Source organism: Chlorocebus sabaeus, chromosome 23 (genome assembly GCF_047675955.1).
Source record: "Chlorocebus sabaeus isolate Y175 chromosome 23, mChlSab1.0.hap1, whole genome shotgun sequence".
Lineage (NCBI taxonomy): Eukaryota > Metazoa > Chordata > Mammalia > Primates > Cercopithecidae > Chlorocebus > Chlorocebus sabaeus.
Window position 1 is genome coordinate 62,280,421 of NC_132926.1, and position 16,278 is coordinate 62,296,698.

General features: G+C 41.2%; 1 protein-coding gene and 1 pseudogene across 4 annotated transcripts; both read right to left on the reverse strand.

Annotated features, from left to right (window-relative positions):
* LOC103244398 (large ribosomal subunit protein uL10m-like) overlaps positions 1-2,707 on the reverse strand; it is a 37,221-nt pseudogene extending 34,514 nt beyond the window's left edge.
* FAM170A (family with sequence similarity 170 member A) lies at positions 153-14,401 on the reverse strand. Of its 4 annotated transcripts, none has more exons than XM_038008674.2 (5): positions 5,839-8,839; positions 3,943-4,732; positions 3,594-3,652; positions 2,935-2,979; positions 153-680 (listed from the first exon to the last, which is right to left on the reverse strand). In XM_038008674.2, the coding sequence occupies exons 1-3, from the start codon at positions 5,975-5,977 to the stop codon at positions 3,646-3,648; spliced, it is 936 nt and encodes a 311-aa protein (XP_037864602.2). In that variant the 5' UTR covers positions 5,978-8,839; the 3' UTR covers positions 153-680; positions 2,935-2,979; positions 3,594-3,645. The 4 variants fall into 4 exon arrangements, with proteins under 4 accessions (XP_037864602.2, XP_072866845.1, XP_008012413.3 ...); XM_073010744.1 differs by lacking the exon at positions 153-680 and adding an exon at positions 11,971-14,401 and having other exon boundaries at positions 5,839-5,979; XM_008014222.3 differs by lacking the exon at positions 153-680 and adding an exon at positions 8,892-9,080 and having other exon boundaries at positions 5,839-5,979.
* Positions 14,402-16,278: the final 1,877 nt, after the last annotated feature.

A 16,278-nucleotide genomic window follows, 5' to 3' on the forward strand; every position in this document is an offset into this window, starting at 1 on the left:
TTGAATATTGTAAATACAGCAAAACAGTTCTTAGACAAAAAGCATATTAAAGCAGACTAAATGGAATTTAAAGCAAGAAAGGAATTAATAGAGAAAAAGTGCGGGGAAATATTTGACAATAAGAAAATCCACCAAAAAAAGTACAAAAACAGTAATTTTCACATGACTTGTAATACAGTTTCAAAATATATGAGCTAACTCTGTACAAATATAAGGAGAAATTGACAAGTTCACAATCATTGTAAAATATTTCTGGCTATACCAGAAACTGGAAGATCGAACTTAAAAATAGAAAGGATAAAAAATATTTGAATAAAATAAAGGAGACTGATTAACAGATATGCATATGAACTTGAATCCAATAGAGAATACACATTATTTTCAAGTACATCTGAAACACTTTTTAAATCGATTATGCACCAGGTTACAATAAAACTTTAGCAACTTTAAGATGTATTCCTATGTGATTCACAGATTAAAGACAATATCAGAATAGAAATTATAAAACATTTAGAAATAAACAACAATGAAAGTATAACACAAAACTTGCAGAATACTTCTAAAATGATATTTCAGAAAATTTACAGAGCTTCATATGCATTTATTTAAAAATAAGAATGATTAAAAAGCAGTAAGTTAATTGTTCAATAGATGCTGGAAAAAGAAAACATTGAGTAAACCTATAAAAGAAGGAAAGAAACAATAAAGGCATGATTAGAAAATCTAAAAAAGAAAATAATACAAAATATCAACACTACTAAAAGATTTCATTTTCAATTATTAAAATAACAAATCTCTGGCAACACTAATCAGTTGAACTAGGATAATGCAAGCAGGGCTTCATACCTAGGTGATAGGTTGGTAGGTGCAGCAAACCACCATGGCACACGTTTACCTATGTAACAAATCTGCACATCCTGCACATGTATCCTGGAACTTAAAATTAAATTTTAAAAAAAGGATTAAGTGAACCCCCATTCCACAGAAGCTCTTTCAGGGATGAGAGGAAAAAAATCATGGCATAGGAGATAGCTAATTTTGTTTTATTAAAAAATGGACAAGGATAATGTAAGAAAAAAAATTATACTCTGATTTTATTTTTGTCATAAAAATCCTAAATTTCTTAATAGCAAAGTGAATTCAACAATTCAGTAAAATCAAACAATAATGGTAAAATGAGGTTTATTTCAGAGAGGCCAGGATCGTTCCTCATCCAAAACCCTATGATGCATTACACAAAATTAACAACTAAAGGAACGAAATCATCTGAATAGATGCATCAAACCCACATAAAATTCAACAATCATTCTCACCTTTTTAAAAAAATTAGGTTATTTTTATGGTCACTATTTTTTTATATTATATCAGAGGTCCTAGCCTGTTCAGTAACAGAAGAAAAATAAAAGTGCTGTCTAGAAATAAAAAGGAAAAAACTAATTCTTTTTATTTGTATTTAATATGATTGAATATAGAAAAATACGGAATACTATACAGAAATACACCTAAACAATTTCAAAAAGGTGGCTAGATGTGAAATGAAAATTTAAAATATGCATCAGTAATAACCAATTCTAAACTATAATAGAAAAAATATGCCATCTAAGGAGACTGAAAAGAAAACCTTGGACCTTGAAAAGATACCTTGGACCGCATCGAATAAAAATTGTATATAACATTTGTGGAGAAAAGCATTAATCATTATTGAAGAATAAAGAAAGAAAAAAAGTACTTGAACAAAGGAAGAAATACACAATGACAATTACTACTAAACTGAAATATCTATATACTTCAGCACAGTAATGGATGTCTGGGACATCCATTGATAGATTGATGTCTGGGACATCCATCCTAGAGAGAGACTCACACTCTACGGTAATAGAGGAAATTTGGATGCAACTAAAATTTCATCAAAAAGATAATAAATTAAAAGTTGGCATATTGATAGAATGAACTACAATACAGTAGTAAAAATTAGTTAACTACAGATATGTGTATGACAATGGATAATCTTAAAAGCCTACTTTTTAATAAAAACAAGTTGCAAAGTAATAACGAAGTACAATGGTATGTGAAACTTTCAAGATATTCAAAACATTTTATATATTTATATAATAGTATAAAACATGCACAGAAGTATTAAAAAATACTCCAAATCCATATGAAAGGCAATGGAACAGGGGACTACAGCTGTATTTGTAATCATTTTTACTTCAAAGCCATCTGAAGTAAATGTAGAAAAGTGCTAAGCTTAATAAAGCGGGATGATGGAAACAGGTATGTAGTGGAGTTTCTCATGGTCTCATGTGAAATGTGGCATCCAGCCTTGAAAAAACTGTCACACAGAAGCCTAATCAATCCCAGGAGTTTGGGTATGGCTGCCTCTGGAAAAGGCTGGTAGATATCTTCAGTGCTGGTGTAAAACTTCGTTCACAAACCACTAGATAGATAGACGAAAATAATGAATAGGGTTGGGCGCCGTGGCTCACGCCTGCAATCCCAGCACTTTGGGAGGCCCAGGCGGGTGGATCGCTTGAGCCCAGGAGTTCGAGACGAGCCTGACCAACATGGTGAAACTTCGTCTCTACTAAAAAAAATACAAAATTAGCTGTGTGTGTTGGCACGTGCCTGTAATCCCAGCTACTTGGGAGGCTGAGGCAGGAGAATCACTTGAACTCAGGAGGCAGAGGTTGCAGTGAGCCGAGATCATGCCATTGCACTCCAGCCTGGGCAACAAAAATGAAACTCCATCTCAAAAAAAAAAAAAAAGAAGAAGAAGAAAAAGAAAAAGGAAAAAAAACAATAGAAAATGATGAATAGATAGTTAGATTAATTTGTTAATTAAATAATATATCCAGGGAAGGTTTGAAACACAACCTTTATTACATATGATGTTTACATGTTAGACTGAGTGCTGGTCCCTCATCTCCTTCATACCTTGGGCAGTCTGTCTGCTACTATCTCCATGGCTCTTTCTTCTACCTGAAAGTGAAGAAAACAATTGAGGCAGAACAGGAAGAGGCAAGAAACAATACGAGCATCACTAGTCAGTTACCCTTCACCTTTGTTTTAAAGCTCAGAGTCATGCACCCCTACAGTGAGTTCATTTCCAGATCAAATGCAGCAAAATGAAGGTTCTGAAACATTTCCAGGTCTCTTGGTATCTCATGAGGATGATGTTGTTACCTCTCCAAATTCCCCTTTTCCTCAAGGGCTATATTCATGGGCTGAGGTGAGGTCCCAGCTCAGGCCAAAGGCTCTCAGACTCCACACCTCTGATCTTGCTGGCAGCCTGTCCTTTCAAGCCAATCCTGGCCCTTGAGGTTAAACTGAGTTTTCTCTGCCTTGAAGAGCTGCAGTACTTCCTCTTAGAATTGAGGACAATCATGGAGACATTGAGAAAGTTCCCAGTCAATGCTCTTCACCTTATCGTCTAAGCAAATGGAGGACAATTCCCCCAGAAGCACCAGGTGCACCACAAGTTGATGCAGCTGCAGAGCCGCCAGGTAACCCAGTGCATCCCTGCAGCTCCTTCCCTTAGATTCCTCTGGGCCCTCATGACACAGCCTCAGAAAACTGCAAATCTCACTCCTTACCTCTTGCAAGAGAAGGCCACACCATCTTCCAGTATTTTCTGGCCCATAAGTCTCAGCTGCTGTGTGAAAATCAAACCAAAGAAAGACACTTCTTAGTTAATGAGACCTTAGAAATTCTCAGAATTTCCTGCAGGAGCTGGAAAGGTCAAGACAAGTCCTGACTTACAATCAAGACTTTATTAGATGCCTAGGCAAGAAGCAGGGATCCCAGTTATGTCCCCTTCCACTGTTCCCTGAGCCAATAAAACCCCCAAATCTCCCTTACAGAGACCTAAGCCTGAACTGGGGAGAGTACTGGCTCAGGGAAGCCATTGCTCCCTCAGCGTCCCACGACCCAGCCCTTGCTCACTTCCGGTCCTTTGGAAGGTCCTTTGGAGAATGAAACACACAGCCTGGACATTGGCTCCAGGATCTCCTCAGGCCAAGGTCTTCCCCTGTGGGCTGCCCCTCCTCCTCCTTCTTTGCTGCTGGTTTCTCTTCCTCCTCCTCCTCATTTCCATTTTCCTCCTCCTGCTCATCTTGGGTGCTCCCTGATTCCATGTTGCCTGTCAGCTGAGCCATGGTGAGATGAAAGACGTGGCAGCTGAAGCCCTCTCTGATCCCATATTGCACATGCTCCTGGAGGGTTTCCACGGTGGCAAACACCCGGCAGCAGGCCATGCACCTGAAGCCGTTCTCCATGGTCACCAGCCAGTCAGGAGTCTTGGCCCTGGGTGTCTCCTCAACGGTGGGTGAGCCTGGCAGGCTGTCTGATTCTGTCCTTTCCTCATGCTCTTTCTCCTCCCCGCCGGGCTCACTGTCAGACAGGAGGTTTCTGGTGGACACATCAGAGGGGGGAGTACCTACCCTCACAACCTCAGGAAGGGTCACTTCTTCCATCCTTGGCTGCTTTTCTAAGGACTCTGAAGTTTCCTCTGTCTCCCAGGAGACAGCCACACCTTTTTTCATTTGTACCTGCATGTAGTATATTTTCATGCCCCTTTCCTCTTTGTTTACACACAGAGAGGACACACAAGTCTTATAGGACGAATGGGATGACAAGGAGACATGTTGTGAGCAGGGAGGAGTCTCTCCTCGTTCCTGAACCTGGGCCAGGGGTGACTGAGGCTGGGGGCTGTCACGATGTATTCTCTGGATTCCTGGGAAAGGAAATTAGAAACATGAGCAGATGCACAGGCCATGCCAGGAGCTGGGGGAACATACGTTGAATATGTGTGGTGCAGGAGAGAGGGACTGTGGTGTGATGCAGCTGTGTGGTGAGCTTGATGATTGTTGTTCATATTGTGGGATAGTGATTCTAGTGTCATTTGTGTGTAGGGATGTTGCTGGGATGTCTGTATACAGGGGTGTGGAGTATGGTGGTGAGGACTGCAGCTTATGTGGAATGTTGGCAGCATGTGTGTGCTATGAGGATGTGAGTTGGTGCCATCACTGATGTGTTATTTGTGGAATGTGGGAGGTAGTGTGGGAGAATGGCACTGCAGGTCACGCATTTGTGTGGGATGTGTGCAGAGAGTGTACCTGTGGAGCGTGTGGCTGTATGTGTGAGGTGTATAGGCCTGAGCTAGAGTCCTGCTGCAGTGCTGGAGGCCTGGGCTGAGGAACTCTGTTTTTCTCTGGAAGGCAAAGTCAGAGCCCAAGTAGTTCTGCTGAAGGTGCTTAATCTGGTCCTGTGGCCCTACACCCCAAGAGCAGACTTTCCTGGCCTCTGCTCCCTGACTGCCTGACTGCACACCAGGGCTCATGCTCTCCTTCACTGAGCTCATATCCATGCTCTTCTAACAGCTCTGTATCTTGCCCAGACACCTCTGCAGAGCTCTGATCACATCCAACTGCCCTGGGTTTCCTCTTAGCCTCATCCTTGGATCTATGGGCCTCCTGCCCCCTACCCAAGGAGCCCTGCACCCAAAATGTCCCAGACCTAAGGAGCCCAGCACCCAAAGAGTCTCATACCCATAGCGCCCTGTGTCCAGAGTGTCGTACTCAAGGAACCTCACACCCAGAGAATCTCACATCCAAGGAGCCCCACACCCAAAGAGTGTCACACCGAAGGAGCCCCAAACCCAAAAAGTCCCACTCCCAAAGAGTCTTACACTCAATCAGCACTGCAACCAAAGAGTCTCATGCCCAAATAGCCCTGTACCCAAACAGTCCCAGTCCCAAAGAGCCCCACACTCAAAGATTTTCATGCCAAATGAACCCCACAGCCAAGGAGCCACATGCCCAAGGAGCCCTGCACCCTTACCACCGTGGATGAGCTTGCGTGAAGAAGAAACGCAGGAGAAGTATTCGGAGGTAGAAGTAACTTCTCCCACCCCTTGGCTCCAGCCTTTGGCCACTCTAGTGGATCCAGGCTGCAGGGCATCCTCTTGGGACTTTGACATTCCTGAGAAAGGTATGAAGGGCACAGAGATATGGTGGATGGGGAATGTTTGTGCATCATTTACCCATCCAACAAATATTTACTGAGTGGCTGACGTATGTCAGGTGTGGTGAACACACATGGTTTGTGAGACAGCCTTCTGGTGGATACTCCAATATTTAATTACAGTCAACAGGTATTTTGATAGTGTATCGTTAGGAACGTAGGCCTGTGTGGTGACTATGAATAGGTCTGAAGTGTAAGAGTGATACATATCAGATAGCCTTTGATATGTGTAGGTTTGTGTGGGTATATTATAGAAACATGTGTCTGTGTCTATGGAGTTTGTGCGCATAGTTTGTGTTTACAATCCTGGAATTATGCAATATGTAACTTTTCCTAATTATATGGTGTGGCTTGTATTTATAATGTACATTAATTCATTCATCTGGCAATATTTCATGAACAGCTACCATGTATCAGACACCAGTCCACTCTTCTAGGCTCTAGGAATACTGAACAAAACAGTCCTTCTTCTCAGTGGACTTTCCATTCTAGACAAGGAAGATAGACACTAAGCAGAAATACAAGTATATCATAGGTTAGCTCATTATGAATATATAAGGGTCACCAGATCTAGCAAAAAAACAGCTGATGCCAAATTAAATTTGAATTTTAGATAAATTACAAATAATTTTTTAGTGTAAGTATGTCCCATGCAATATTTGTCATACTTATCTTTAGTGTCAGTACGTTCCATACCATATTTGGGACACACTCATACTAAAAAATCATTGGTGGTTTATCTGATATTCAAGTTTAACTGGACATCCTGTATTTTATCTGGCAACCCTAATAAGGGGATGGTGGTGAATCTTTGTTTCATCGTGGTCTATGCAAAGCAGGCCTGGCTCTGCTACACAATGTGTTACAGATATGGCATGTATGATGTGTGACTGGCTCTTAAAGAGGTATTTAGAGATAGTTTAAGGTAGCTGTGTTTGTGTGAGAGTTGAGGAGACACACACACCCCCCCAGACACACACATGAAATCTCTGTAGGAAGAAAAGACTGTCACACACATGGGTTGTGTGAGTATGTAATAGAGGAACGGTATGTGTATCTAACTGTATGCACTGTGTGTGGAGGTGTGTGACTCTTTTTCTGTATCAGAGTACATATGGGCATATGAGTGACTGTCTCCTGGAATACCCTCAACAAAAATTCGGTACACACTGTTATGTGTATTGAGTGTTGCCCAGGCCGAGGCATGGTGACAGAAAGCTCACCCTGCAGAACCCACCACTGTGCTCCCATTATCTCCAGTCCTCCCCCTCCCAACACACACGTGCGCACGCACACACACACAGAGACAGACAAATTCTGAAATGTAAGCGTAGATGAAGGAGAGGAAAACCATTGCCTTCCCCTTCCTGTCCCAGCCCCCTGCTCTCCATGCCTAGTCTTCATGCCTCCATTCCCAGGGCTCAACTTACAGGTCTTTATAACTTTGGGCCTCATAGACGCTGCTGAGCTCTAACTGGGGCAGAAGCCTCGAGGGCCATCTCTGGGGCAGGCTCCTTTCTGCCCTGTCTCCTGCATGTGACCATCCCCCTTTCAGGATAAGCGGCTTCTTTACATTTAATACCTGCCATTATCATGCAGCCTGGGAAGTAAACTGACAGCAATCGAAGACCCTTACCCTGTGCGTCATTTCCTCTGGGAAGTCCCACACTGTGGATTCACAAACTCTGTTGGATTAATTGGTTAATTCTTCCTGCTGAAAAATCAAACCTCCGTGGTTTCAGTATGACGCCATCCCCAAACAAGTGTTTAATCTGCTTTCTAACAAGTATTCCGCTTCTCAAGATATTTTTCAACAAGGCCTTTAACTCATTGGGCTACTCTTTCGTTTCTGCTAAAAGGGAGAGTGCAACTCATAGATTTCTACCAGCACCCTTCACACCTTCCACCTCAGTTACCGCAGAGAAAGAGCAAATAAAGAGAATGAGAGAAAGACGAGACTCAGGCTGCATCACTGGGTCTCTGTAAGTGGGTCCCCGACCTGCCTGGAGACTGACATAGGTCCAGGTACCAGCAGCCCCAGAACAAAAGTTCTCAGCCCAGCAGGGCTGGCTTTCTGTATCGTGTGCCAGTGGCATCTGGACTTCCTGTCCATCTCACATCCGGGTACCCTCAAGATGGATGTGCCGGCATCAGCCAACAGCCAGGTCTCCCCCTCACCGTATAGGTAGCACATTCTCCTCAGTTCCTCCTCCCTAAAGAAAGCTCAGGCTGGCCGGGTGCGGTGACTCACGCCATTAATCCCAGCACTTTGGGAGACTGAGGCGGGTGGATCACGAGGTCAAGAGATGGAAACCATCCTGGCTACCACGATGAAACCCCATCTCTACTAAAAATAAACAATTTTTTTTAAAAAATTAGCTGGGCATTGTGGTGAGCGCCTGTAGTCCCAGCTACTCGGGAGGCTGAGGCAGGAGAATGGCGAGAACCCAGGAGGTGGGGCTTGCAGTGAGCCGAAATCACGCCACTGCACTCCAGCCTGGGCGACAGAGCAAGACTCCATTTCAAAAGAAAAAGAAAAAACAAACAAAAAAAAGGAGGCCGAGGCAGGCGGATCACGAGGTCAGGAGATCGAGACCATCCTGGCTAACATGATGAAACCCCATCTCTACTAAAAATACAAAAAATTAGCCAGGCGTGGGGGCGGGCGCCTGTAGTCCCAGCTACTCGGGAGGCTGAGGCAGGAGAATGGCGTGAACCCGGGCGGCGGAGGTTGCAGTGAGCCGAGATCGCACCACCGCACTCCAGCCTGGGCGACAGAGCCAGACTCCGTCTCAAAAAAAAAAAATTTTTAAAAAAGGCTCAGGCTGGCCAGTGACGCTTGTGACCCAGACAGTTTGCCCAGCACATACCTCCTCCCTTCTCAGCGGTTTCCTGGGACTCTTCATTTTCCAAATGTTTCCTCTTTTGTCGTCGTTTCATGGTATCAGCTAGAAGAGTTTCTAGAAGATGCTTAATGTCCACCTCCCCCTTTTTCCTGTAGATTGGCCCTTCTTGGCTCTCAGGAAATTCATTAAAAAGATTCAGTATGAATAAACGTAGTTGAATCTCCTAAATAGCTGAAGAACTCAAGACCGCTTAGTGAACGAGCAGCACTGCCCAGTGCTCACTACATTGCAGGGCTGTTAAGGTTCAAAGGTCACCAGGCCCACAGCAGATTCTCTGACCTCAATGATGACATCACAGCGTTCTGCGGACCTAGGTCCAACACAGTCTGTGCAACTGCAGAGACTTCCTTTTCAAGAACAATTCCTTTTTTCCAGTAGAAGTCCTCTAATGAATTCAACTCTCTCGTATCTCAAATGTGGCAGAATATTTTGAGATGTTAACATGTTTCTATTTAATTTTTTTCTTTTCTCCTTTTTTTTCACCCTTTCCCTTCTGGACTCAAGCAGGTAGCAGGCTTTGTGTTCATTGCTCAGAGGAAGGGTATGGCAGGGCTGAAAGCAGCAATAGCATGTTAATCATCTTGACTTTTCTTTCTATGTTTTTTATTTGTTGCTGCTGCTGTTGTTTTTATTTTGTTTTGTTTTGTGAGAGATAGGGTCTCCCTCTGTCACCCAGGCTGGAGTGCAGTGGTGTGATCATAGGTCACTTCAGCCCCTGGCTCAAGTGATCCTCACACTTCAGCCTCCCAAGTAGCTGGAACAACCGGCACCAGGCACAAACCACCACACCTCACTAATTTTTTTTTTTTCTTTTTTAGAAACAGGGTCTCAGTATGTTGCCCAGGTTGGTCTTGAACTCCTAGCCTCAAGATATCCTCCTGCCTCAGGCTCCCAAAGTGCTAGGATTACAGGCATGAGCCACCACACCCTACCTGACTTTTATGTCTAAAATCTCAAACTCCATAGGAAAGAGGAAAGTTAGCAGAAACATAATGGAAGCAGGATTTTTTTAATTAGGCATGCCCCCTTCTTACTCTGCTACAGTGTTGAGAGGTACTGATTAGGTCAGGGAGAGAGAGAGATCTTCAAACTGTGGAGGAGAGGAGCCCTCTGAAATGTGGCTGAAGAGGTACATGTGGCAAAAACTTCAAGAAGGGCTGGCTGTATTATGCATATAAGCAGAATCATGGCAACCTATCTCACACATGGCATAGGAGCCACACCACCTAAAGATGCCCTGGCAACTGAGCTGATGGGCATCTAAACTTCAGCTGTATGCTCCAATAACCAGAGACTATGCTCTCACCCCACCCTCAAAACCTCAGCCCTGTATGATTTCCAAATAGGGAGAGGTGGAAATCCAAACAGGACATCAATAGAACCAAGGCTTAAATTACAAATTAAATGGAGTTATATAAGAAAATTGCATACTATCTCCTGCACATCTCTGCTCATGGGCTGAAATGTATACCCGTTATAAGTGGCAACCCATCTGGATTTCCCTGATTCCAATCTAAAATTAGAGATACCTCATTTGGGGCAGTGACCCCAATCCAGTGGGACTACTAGTTGACAAGTATGAGGAGGACTCCCAGAAGTCACTGCATTAAAAAAGCAGTAGAAATACCCAGAGGACCAAGGTAGGCCCAAATTTGAAAGGGCACTGCAGACTGTCCCCAGGCAGAGGGAGAATGAAGATAGGGCAAATGTAGCCTTGTAAAAAATTGCTGATGAGATTAAATCTCTAGTTTCTTAAAGAATCCCTAAAAAAGAGGGGCCAAGGAGCATTTTTTGTGTGGTAAAAATTTTCAGACTAAAGTAGAGAGAATTGTATAATAGGAATGCAGCTTCATGTACACATAATCCAGTTTCAACAGTTATCAGTATTCTGCCATTCTTGTTCCATCCACTGCATACACACACTTTTAATCTTTTGTTCATTTCTTTTTATTTAGTTGTTTGAGATAGAGGAGTGGGGGATTTGCTGTATTTTAAAGCAAATTCCAGACATTATGTCATTTCTCCTTGAAGGCAGCAGTATGTACCTCCAAAGATATGAACTTTTAAAAAGCATAACAGAAATATCATTATCTCACCAAATGAATTTAACCATAATTATTTTATATAATTTAATAACCAAGCCATACTCAATTTCCTCCCAATATGCTAAAATATCTTTGTATAACTCTATTGTTGAGATCAAGAGCCAAACAAAGTCCACATATTGCAATTGGTCAACATTACATCTTTTAATCTACAACAGTTCTCCCTCCTTTTTAAAGGCATTTACCTGTTGGAAAAAACTAATTTATCTTCCAGAATTTTCCACAGTTTGGAAATGGTTGATTGTGTCCTTGTGGTGTTATCTAAGATGTTTCCCTATTAGCTGCATTGCCTTGTAAACAGGTAGTTAGGTCTTGCTAATTGATTAGTTTTAGATTCAGTGACATGGGAAGCTTGGAGAGTTTTGCATGAGAAATTACATTTGAAAAGATCACTCTGGTAACTGTGTTGAGAATAGACTTTTAGAAGGCAAAGGCAGAATCAGAGAGAACAGTGGGCCTTTTGCAATAATCCAGGAGACAGATGAGATTGGTTTGGATCACAATGTTAGTTGTGAAAACAATGGATAATGGTCATCTTCTGGATATATTTTGAAGGAAGAGACAACAGAATTTGCTGAAAGATCAGATATTTTCCAGAAGCTAGGCTTCTGGACTCCTTCATCTGGTACACCACCAAACAAGCCCATTCTACATCTGCCCCTGAAGTCATAGCCTTCATATGGGGAACATGTGGGGACACTAGATAGAAGGAGCTTCCTCTTATAGCAGAGAAAGATGGCTGTTTGTTCCTCCCTCTGACCTCCCCCTCTGGCTTTCCTCTTTTCCTCCTTGACTTTCCCCACCACCAGTTTCATCATCAAAGCTCCTTCTGATCCTTGAAGAGTCGGAGAAAAAATGTCCACCAGGTGACCAAATATTACTTAGGGGTAGGAGTCACAGTCCCGGAAGACACACCCCAAACTGTTCACTTTCCTTACCTCTGAGTCAAGAAGGAGGATGAGAGGAACAGGTGCAGAAGATAATGAAAGAGAACTCTACTCCTTATATTTCATACTCTGGGTGGTTAGAATTCTGTAACAAAAATGTACCAACATATAACTTGTGTAACTAAAAATATACACATATTAAGAACAAACCAGGGAGCCTGCCACTCCTAGAAAATTGAGAATATTGAGAATGAAGCAGAAGATATAATTACAGACCCTGCAGACATCAAAAAAAATAGCAAGGGAACCCCATAAACAATGCTATGGACATGAATTTGACAACTTAGATGAAATGGACAAATTCCTCAAAAAACACAAACTGCTAAAACTCACCCAATATTAAATAAGTACATTGCATGCCCTATAACTATAAAGGAAATTGAATTTGTAATTGTTAAACTCCCAAAAAAGAAATCTCCATGACTACATAGTTTCACTGGGCAATTCTGTCAAATGTTGAAAGAAGAATTAACATTAATTCTACACAATCTCTTCCAGGAAAAGAGGAAGAGAGATGATTTCTCAATTCATTTTATGAAGTTAGTAAAACCCTGATACCAAATCAGACAAAGATAGTACAAAAAAGAAAACTACATACCGATATTCCTAATAAACATAGATGCAAAAATTATTAACAAAATATTAGAAAACAGAATTCAGCAATATGTGTAAAGAATTACACACCATGACCAAGTGGGGTCTATTCCAAGGATGCAAGACTGATTCAACATTCAAAATTCAATCGGTATAATCCACTCTATTTATAGGCTAAAAAAGAAAAATCACATAGGCTGAAGAAAAGAAAATCAACTGATGAGAAAATTTTTAAAGCATTTAAAAATATTCATTCTAGCTGGGTTGGTGTGGTACTCCTATAGTCCCAGCTACTGGGGAGGCTGAGGTGAGAAGGTTACTTGAGCCCGGGAGTTTGAGGCCATCCTGACAACATAGAAAGACCCCATATCTTTTTTTTTAAAAGTTGTTCTTATAAAAGTAGGAATAGAGAGGAACTTTCACAATGCAGTACAGAGAATCTACATAAAGCCTACAGTTAACATTGATGGTAAAACTGAGTGTTAGATCAGGAACATGGCAAAGCCATCTACTCTCAATGTTCTCAATAATAATGCTCTTATCATACAACTGGATGTTCAAGCCAGTGCAAAGGGCACAAAAGGGAAACAAAAGTCACACAAGTGAGAATGAAAGAAATAAAATTTCCTATTTCCAGGTGACATGTTTGTGTACAAAATCTCAGAAAATCTACAGAAAGAAGAGGAGGAGGAGAAAAAGCAGGAGGAGGAGGAGGAAGAGGAGGAAAAAAGGTAAAGAAGGAAGGAAAAGGAAAAAAGAAAGAGAGAGAAAACTTCTATAAAGGAATTCAGCAAAGTTACAGGGCAGAAGATAAAATTACATCAATTGTATTTCTATATATTAGTAACAGACACAAGAACACCAAAATTAAAACAGTATCACTGGCCAAGCACAGTGGCTTATGCCTGTAATTCCAGAACTTTGAGAGGTGGAGGTAAGAAAATCCCTTGAGCCCAGGAGTTCCAGACCAACCTGCGCAACATAGCAAGAACCCATCTCTACAAAAAGAAATTTTTAAAAATTAGCTGGGGGTGGTAGCATATGGCTCTGGTCCTAGCTACTCGGAAGCCTAAGCACATGAAATGATATTCAATATCATTAGCCATTAGGAAAATGCAAAGTAAAACCACAGTGTATCACTACACACCTATCAGAATGATTACAATAAAAAATAGTGACAACATCAAATATTGATGAGGATGTTGAATCATTCATACACTGCTGCTAGAAATGTAAAATGTTATAGCCAAAAGTATGGCAGCTGAAACATATAACTACCTTATTACCCCGCAATTACATTATTGGGCATTTATCCCAAAGAAATGAAAAACCTACATACAAAAACCTACATAATAGCTCATTCATAATAGCCAAAAACAAGAAACAACTCAGATGTCCTTCAGTAGGTAAGTTATTAAACAAACTGTGGTACTTTCTTACTTTGAATACTACTTAGCAATAAAATGATCAAACTTGGATGAATCTTCAGAGGATTACGCAGAGAGGGGGAAAAAAAGTCAATGCCAAAATGTTATATACTGTGTAATTCCACTTATAAAACATTCCTGGAATAAGGAAAGTATAAAAATGAAAAATCAATTAATGGTTGCCAGTGGTGAAGGAGGGGGTGAGAGTGAGAGAAAAGAGAGTGTGGCTATAAAAGAGCATCCCACTGCCACTCACACCATGGGGTGTGGCTCCTCTTCCTTTGGAAAGGGGAGGGAAGAGTGGGAAAGACTGCATCTTCTGGTTTGAGTGCCAACTCAGCTGCAGTACAATAGGACACCAGGTAAACTTCTAAGGTTTTTGACTCCAGTCCCTGACTTCTGGATGGCACCTCTGAAAATGCCTAGGGCCTCAGGGAACTCACCACCCTGAAGGGAAGGACACAAGCCTCTCTGGCTTTACCACCTGCTGACAGTAGAGTCACAGGGCCTGAAGTGAACATAAGTGGTAGCCAGGGAGTGGTTATAGTAGGCTTTCAGTGAGACCTGGTGCTGTGCTGCCTTCAGGTCTGACCCAGTACAATCATAGTGGTGGTGGCCTCATGGGAGTTTGCATCACTTCATCCCCAGCTCCAGGTGGCTCAGAACAGAGAGACTGTGTTTGTTTGGGAGAAAGTAAGGGAAGACGACAAAAGTCTCTGCCTGGTAATACAGAGAATTTTTCCAGATCTTGTCCAAGACCACCAAGGTGGTACCTCTAGGAGTCTGCAAGGACCACAGCGTTACTGGGCTTGGGGTGCACCCTGAAGCAGATACAGCTTAGATCACAATACCCAAGTCCTTTCAAAAAAAGTATTCTCAAGGACAAGTGCTAAGTCCCGACTGAGAAGACAACAGTAAATACCTATCTCTTCAATGCCCACACAGACAGACATCCACCAGTATCAAGACCATCCAAGAAAACATAACCTCATAAAATGAATGAAATAAGGCACTAGGAATCAATCCTGGAGAAATAGAAATACGAAATCTTTCAGAAAAGGAATTCAAAGTAGCTGTTTTGAGGAAATTCAAATAAATTCGAGATAACGCACAGAAGGAACTCAGAGTTCTATATGTCAAATTTAACAAAGAGATTGAAATAATTTTTAAAAATTAAGCAGAAATTGAGGACCAGAAAAACACAACTGACATATTGAAGAATACACCAGAGTCTTTTAATAGAAGAACTGATCAAGAAGAAGAAAGAATTCATTGAGCTTAAAGACAGGCTGTTTGAAAATATACAGTCAGAGGAGACAAAAGAAAAAAAGACTTAAAAAAAAAAAACAATGAAGCACATCTGCAGGATCTAGAAAATAGTCTCAAAAGGGCAAAACTAAGAGTTGTTGGCTTTAAAGAGGAGGTGGAGAGTGAGATAGGAGCAAAAAGTTTATTCAAATTAATAATAACAGAAAGCTTTCCAAACCTAGAGAAAGATATCAATATCCAAGTATAAGAATGTTATAGAACACCAAGCATATTTAACCCAAAGAACACAACCTCAAGGCATTTTGTCGTCAAACTCCCAAAGGTCAAGAATTAAAAGAGGATCCTAAAAGCAGCAAGAGAAAAAACAAAAAACAAAAAACAAATAACATACAATGGAGCTCCAATACATCTGGCACCAGACTTTTCAGTGGAAACCTTACAAACCAGGAGAGAGTGGCATGACATATTTAAAGTGCTGAAGGAAAAAAGTTTACCCTAGAAGTAATATATCCATGAAAATATCCTTCAAACATGAAGGAAAAACAAAGACTTTTTCAGACAAACAAAAACTGAGGGATTTAATCAACACCACACCTGTCCTACAAGAAATGCTAAAGGGAGTGCTTCAGTCAGAAAGAAAGGATGCTAATGAGCAATAAGAAATCATCTGAAGGTAAAAAAACAAAACAAAAAACAAAAAACAAAAAACCTCACTGGTAATAGTAAGTACACAGAATATTAAAAACCTGTAGCTGCAGTGTATAAACCATCTTAAGTAGAAAGACTGAATGATGGACCAATCAAACATAATTACTACAATGACTTTTCAAGACATAGATAGTACAATAACATACAAATAGAAATAACAAAAAGTTAAAAATCAGGAGACAAAATTAAGGCATAACATCTTTATTAGCTTTCCTTTGGCTTGCTTGTTTATGCAAACAGTTGTTATCAACTTAAAATAATGGGTTATAAGATACTATTTGCAAGCCACATGGTAACCTCA

Bases quoted from the DNA above. Each gene is read 5' to 3' on its own strand.
- FAM170A (XM_008014222.3), bottom strand. From the start codon at position 8,961: ATGAAACGACGACAAAAGAGGAAACATTTGGAAAATGAAGAGTCCCAG. The intron at 5,980-8,891 runs GTATGTGCTGGG...TACCTTTCTCAG, and splicing joins AACCGCTGAGAAGGGAGGAG to GAATGTCAAAGTCCCAAGAG. The intron at 4,733-5,838 runs GTAAGGGTGCAG...TTCCTTTCCCAG, and splicing joins ACGCAAGCTCATCCACGGTG to GAATCCAGAGAATACATCGT.